This window comes from Nicotiana tomentosiformis, chromosome 2 (genome assembly GCF_000390325.3).
Source record: "Nicotiana tomentosiformis chromosome 2, ASM39032v3, whole genome shotgun sequence".
Taxonomy (NCBI): Eukaryota; Viridiplantae; Streptophyta; class Magnoliopsida; order Solanales; family Solanaceae; genus Nicotiana; species Nicotiana tomentosiformis.
Genome location: NC_090813.1, coordinates 191,680,288 through 191,686,834, shown reverse-complemented (window position 1 = coordinate 191,686,834; position 6,547 = coordinate 191,680,288). Strand labels below are relative to the sequence as shown.

The 6,547-nt window shown below is 39.4% G+C and overlaps 1 protein-coding gene across 1 annotated transcript; it reads right to left on the bottom strand.

Annotated features, from left to right (window-relative positions):
* Positions 1-3,923: 3,923 nt before the first annotated feature.
* On the bottom strand, positions 3,924-4,334 carry LOC138906297 (uncharacterized). Its single transcript, XM_070194832.1, has one exon. It carries the CDS (start codon positions 4,332-4,334, stop codon positions 3,924-3,926), a length of 411 nt encoding a protein of 136 aa, XP_070050933.1.
* Positions 4,335-6,547: the final 2,213 nt, after the last annotated feature.

The following is a 6,547-nucleotide window of genomic DNA, read 5'->3' as shown; positions in this document are numbered from 1 at the left end:
AACCTCCGTTCTAACAGTCTTCAATCTTCGTAACACTTTTAGTGACTTAGTATACAGTAGCCTCCCCCTCCCAGCCCCGGTGTTCAGATGCTAAGTATGAAAATTCGAATACTAGAGATCTTGCTATCGCCAATGACCCTTTATTCGTAATATGTTTTTCATTGCTGCCTCATTAAAAGCCTTTACAGAAAAACCCAATTGGGACAAAAACTGGACGAATGAAAAAAAAAGTGCAACACATACTTTCAAATCTAGCAAGGATATTCAACGATAATACCTTTTGAGGTGAGTCACATTTTAATTACTTGGCAACTTAACTCTATCTTGATTTTCCAGCTGATATGAACCTTTACCGGTTATGGTTGAAATCCGGTAAGGTCCTTCCCACGTTGGTCCTAACTTTTTGGCATTAACTTCCCGATTACTTTGAATTACCTTCCTCAAAACCAAATCTCTGACTTTAAAATATCGAAGATTTGCTCTGTGGTTGTAATACCTTTCCATTTTTTGCTTTTGTGCAACCATCCTCACATATGCGAGATTCTGATGTTCTTCAAGAAAATCCAGTTTAACCAGCAATACTTCATTATTACCTCCTCGTTTGCTCGGGAAGGCCTTAGGGTCGGTTCCCCAACCTCCACCGGAATCAAAGATTCCGCATCGTATGTAAGTAAAATGTGTGTTTCACTCGTGCTTGATTTCATCGTGGTTCGATATGCCCACAACATATCTGGTAGCTCATCTGGCCATTTTTCTTTAGCATCTTCTAACATCTTTTTAAGGTTTTGAATTATTTTCTTGTTTGTTGACTCTGCTTGTCCGTTAGCAAGTGGGTGGTATGGTGAAGATGTGATCCATTTGATCTTCAATCCTTCCAAAAACCTTGTAACTTTGGAACCTATAAATTATGGCCCATTGTCACAAGTGATTTTTTTGGTATTCCAAACCGAAAAACAATGTGATCCCATATAAAATCAATCACTTCTTGTTCTCCTATCATTTGGTAGGCACCTGCTTCAACCCATTTAGTAAGTAGTTAGTTAAAACCAAAAGAAATTTTACCTTACCGGGTCCTTGCAGTAAGGGACCAACTATGTATATCCTTCATTTCATGAATGGTCATGGTGACACCACCGAATGTAAAGGTTCTGTCGGTTGATGCACTACTTGTGCATAACGCTGACACTAATCTCATTTGTTTTACAAATGTCTTCGCGTCTTCTCCATCCGGGGCCAGTAGTAGCCAGCCCTTATAAATTTGTGAACCAACGAGCTTGCACCGGAATGGTTCCCACATACTCCTTCATAGACTTCCCACATCACATAGTCAGCCTATGATGTCCCTAAACACCGAGCCAATGGTCCTTGGAATGAGCTCCTATACAACTGACCGTCAACAAGTTAGTAACGATTTGCCCTAGTCCATAGTTCCTGGGATGCTTTTGAATCTTCAGGCAATTTTCCATGCCTCAAATACTCTATAAACTCATTTCGCCAATCCCAAATTAGGTTGGTTGAGTTAACTTCACAATATCCATCCACATCCAAAACTGAATGTAGAAATTGAACGACCGTACCGAAATCAGCTCCTTTCATTTTCGTGGATGATCCCAAATTGGCCAATGCATCAGCCTCCATGTTCTCTTCCCTTGGAATGTGTATAATCGACTATTTCTTGAACCCGTAAAGCAATACTTGAACTTATTCAAGTATTTTTGCATACGTTCCTCCATGGTGTCAAAAATTCAATACATCGGGTTCACTACCAGCTGGGACTCGCACATTATCTCGATCTCCTTGGAGTCTATTCCTCGAGCTAATTCAAGTCATGCAAACAAAGCCTCGTACTCGGCTTCATTTTTAGTTAAGGACATGGTTTTATTGGCCAGTCTCAGGGTTTCACCTAAAGGCGTTATTTAAACAATCCCGAGACTTGACCCTTTTACGTTAGATGATCCATCCGTAAACAAGGTTCAAACACCCGATACCGTTCCCGATACTAACACTGGTTCTTTAGAAGCTAAAGACATTAATCCCAGACTAAAGTCAGCCACACAGTCAACCAAAACTTGTGACTTGATTGCAGTACTAGGCTTGTATTCAATGTCAAATTCACTAACTTTGACTGCCTATTTAGCCAAAGGACCTAATAATTCAGGCTTATGAAGGACATTCCTCAAGGGAAAGGTAGTCACAACGGCTATAGGATGACATTAAAAATAAGGCCTAAGCTTCCGAGAGGCGACTACAAGAGCTAGGGTCAATTTTCAAGGTGTGGATAACGTGTCTCCGCCCTCGATAAAATTTTATTAACATAATACATCGGAAATTACGTACCTTCATCTTCTCGAACCATAACATCACTTACCGCTACTTTCGAAACTGCCAGATAGATCAATAGTTTCTCACCTTCCTCATGTTTTGACAAAAAATGAGGGCTAGAAAGGTACCTCTTTAGGTCTTTTAATGCTTGTTGGAATTCTGGAGTCCACGCTAAATCATTTTTATTTTTCAAAAGCCAAAAGAAATGATGGAATTTCTTTGAAGACCTCGAGATAAACCTGCTTATAGCCGCTAGCCTGCCAGTCAACCTCTGCACCTCCTTTATATTTTTCAAGTGGTCAGGGATTTCCTCGTTGGCTTTGATCTTATCAAGGTTTACTTTGATTCCTCTTTGAGAGACCAAAAACCCTAGGAACTTACAGGAACCAACTCTGAAAGCGCACTTCTCCGGGGTGAGATTCATGTTGTATTTTTCTCAGAATGTCAAATGTTTCTTGGAGATGTTTCAAATGATCACCTATATTAAGAGACTTAACTAACATGTCATCAATCTGTTGTTCAAATATCTTAGCGCTTGGATGATAAGGCATCACATTATAACAGTATGTCCCAAAATTTGTGATAAATGAAGTTTTCTCTTGATTTTCCAAGTGCATCCTAATTTGATTATAGCCGGAATAAGCGTAAAAAAACTCATTAACTCATGTCCGTCGTAGCATCAATCATTTGATCAATGTTTGGACACGGGAAAGAGTTGTTAGGGCATGCCTTATTTAAATCTTTATAATCTACACACATTCTAAATTTATTATTCTTTTTAGTAACTACCACTACGTTAGTTAGCCAATCGGGGTAATTCACCTCCCCGAATTGAACCTATATTTAATAACCGGGTTACCTCTTCCTTGACAAACCTATTTTTGAGCTTTGCTATCGGTCGTTTGTTCTGCTTACCGGAGGAAAGCTAGAATACAAACTCAACTTATGGACAGACACCTCCAATAGAATACCTGTCATATCGGAATGCGACCATGTAAAGAAATTAACGTTAGATTATAGAAAATTCATAATTTTTAAGTTGAGTCCGGGACTTAACCACGTTCATAAGTGAAATTTTCTTTCTAAGAACTCTTCGAACAAGGCCACTTGTTCGAGTTCTCCTGCGGTTGATTTGGTCGCATCCGTTACCTCTGGTACCTGAAAAGACCTCGGTACTTGATAAAATTTTGATGACTCCTCTTCTTTATTATCTTCAATCGAGGTGGAAGAAGGCACCAGTTCCTGTAGTTGCTATTTGCTCGTTTCTTTGCCCTTGATACTGGATATGGTTATTGTGTTCATCTCCCTTGCAGCTAGTTGATCTCTTCTAATTTGCTTGATCTCTTCTTGTGTGGGAAATTTCAACAGCTGATGATATGTTGAAGGTACAACCTTCATTTCATGTATCCATGGCCTTCCAAGGATCACATTATATCCCATGTCGCCATCTACCACTTCAAATAGGGTGGTCTTTGTTACGCCTTCGGCATATGTTCACTGTAAGATTCTCCCCAGATCATTACACTCATTAAGTTGAAACCGGCCAGAAGCTTTGTTGCCGGAACTATATTTTCGGTTAACTTTGCTTGTTCCAAAACTCTCTATTGTATGATGTTGGCTGAACTTCCTAGATCAACCAACACACGTTTAATTTTGAAATCTAAAACATTAAGAGAAATTACTAGAGCATCGTTGTGCGGTAGAAGAAGTCCATCAACATCCTCTTCTGTAAATGTGATGTCATCTTTCGAAACTTCTCGGATCCTTTTGCCATGAGTTACAGGTATCTTCGTCTTCTTTGCTGCCGAAAATGTCACCCCATTTACTTCGTCTCCACCAAAGATTATGTTTATCGTCATACGAGGTGCCCCTATAGCCAATTCTGATGGTTCTGTAACATCCCGATTTTTCCCATAGTTGTTCTTGGCTCGCTTACTTAAAAACTCTCTGAGATGACCATTCTTCAACAATGTTGCTACCTCTTCTCGAAGGTACCGGCAGTCCCCAGTCATGTGGCTGTGAGTTCCATGGAACTCACACCATAGATTAGGATCCCTCTGGCTAGGATCCGGTCAGATTGGTTTTGGTAACCTAGCTTCTTTAACATTCCTCATCACCGACACCAATTCTACTGAGCTGATGTTAAAATTTTAGTCGAATAACCTGGGATATATTGAATCTAGGGACCCCGATACCTCTTTCTCCTACAAAGCTCTGCTACTTCGACCACAATCCGCCCTTCTATCAGAAGTGAACCTATCCGTTGACTGAAAACCTTTATTTCCTCTCCCATCGGCCCTTTCGTAAAGTTGAAAATGACACATAGAGCACCTCTGATCCGTATGAAAATCACTTCTAAATTTATTTTGATTTTGATCATGATTACATCCTTTGGAAGACACCAAAGAACCCAGTTGATCATCTTCTATTCTGATCTTTGATTCGTAACGATTGTGAACATCCGCCCATGTGGTTGCTTGAAATTCTAGGAATCTTTCCTTCAGTTTCTTGGAGGCATCGAAACCCAATGGGTTAAGACCCTTTGTAAATGCCTCTGCTGCCTACTCATCCAGTACTGCCGATAACAACATCCTTTCCTTTTGAAATCAGATCATAAACTCTAGCAATAGTTCGGATTCTACTTGGGATATTCTGAATAAATCTGCCTTCCTTGCTTGGACCTTTCTTGCTCTAGCATGAGCTTTAATAAATGAATCTGCAAGTATTTCAAAAGAATCAATGGAATGATCAGACAAACAAAAATACCAAGTTAAAGCACCCTTCGTCAAGGCTTCACCAAATTTCTTCAACAAGACATATTCTGTCTCATACTAGGCCATGTCACTTCCCTTTAAAGCCATAGTGTAGGTCGTGATATGTTCCTGTGGATCCGAAGTCCCATCATACTTCGTAATATCTGACATCTTGAATCTTTTCGGGATCAACTCTGGGGCCGCACTTAGTTTGAATGGTAACTACGTATATTTTCTGGAATTCTGTCCCTTTAATATCGGCGGCACTTCCGGGATATGATCCATCCGAGCATGAAATTCTTTAGCGTTTTGGTCCATTCGTTCATTCATTTCCCTCATGAATATCATAAGTTCAGTTTTGAAAGAGTTGTTTGCATTGTTGTCGTTCCCAGATCCACTATTGGTACCTCCTGCCTCATTAAAACTGAACTCCTCCCTTGGAGCATCATCACAGGTTCTCTGAACTGTTTGATTTGCAGGAAAGCTGGGAGGAATCTGAGCTCTTCCATTAGAATTATTGGAAGCACCCGATAACCTCTGTTTCAACTATGTTATCACCTGATCTTGTCTTGAGAGGTGATTCATAATTGCCCTTTATTTCTCTCTCAATATTTTGACCGTTTCAACAACGTGTTCATCATATGCATCATCAGAAGTTGGACTCCTCACATGTCGAGGATTTTGACCTTCGCAATCTTGAGTTGTTTCATCTCCTTCATTGCGGGTTTCGCCGGTTGAATCATCATATTGGAACACATCCTCACGTTCATTGTGTGCTCCAATATTATAGGAATTGTTGACATCGTTAGCTGCCATATCTGATTTTTTTTTATTAAGAAAAGGATCAAAATTTGTTAATAACAGATGAATGGATAAAAGCAATTATAAAATTGTCTATGCCCCACGGTGGGCGCCAAACTGTCTAGTCGTAAAACGGTACAGTTGAATTTATAACTTGGTTTATAGACATGTGAATTCGTTTGATCCAAAATATGAAATAAATAAGAATTGAAATGAGATTATAGAATAACTTTGAAACAAATACAAGCCTAGCTAAGTGTTTAGCTTTTCCGATAGCAATAGCAAGAGCAATGTATAAGAATAAATTAAAGAAAGCAATTTTCTATAATGAGAGCAGATTATAGCTTTTTAGTACAGAATGTTTCGTCCCTTACAATGAATGCTAATTCTTCTATTTATAGCTCTATTTAGGAAGACAAGATCCCCAAATTAAGCTCTTCTTGAATGAGAATGAAACCACCATTGATGGTTGCATAACGGTTGGTCATAAATACGAAGATTCCTTATAGCGGTTGTTCATTGAATATTGTCTTTTCCAACCGATGTCTTACTTTCAAGTCTTTGTCCACGGATTCTATGTCTTCGGAATTCGTTCAATACCGGTCACATGTTTGCATCCAGTGCCAGCTATTTACTGACTCACATCTTACCTGTCTTCAATTCCAAGTGTC

What these genes read in the sequence shown, in the direction of transcription:
- LOC138906297 (XM_070194832.1), bottom strand. Translation starts at nt 4,334, where the DNA reads ATGACTGGGGACTGCCGGTACCTTCGAGAAGAGGTAGCAACATTGTTG.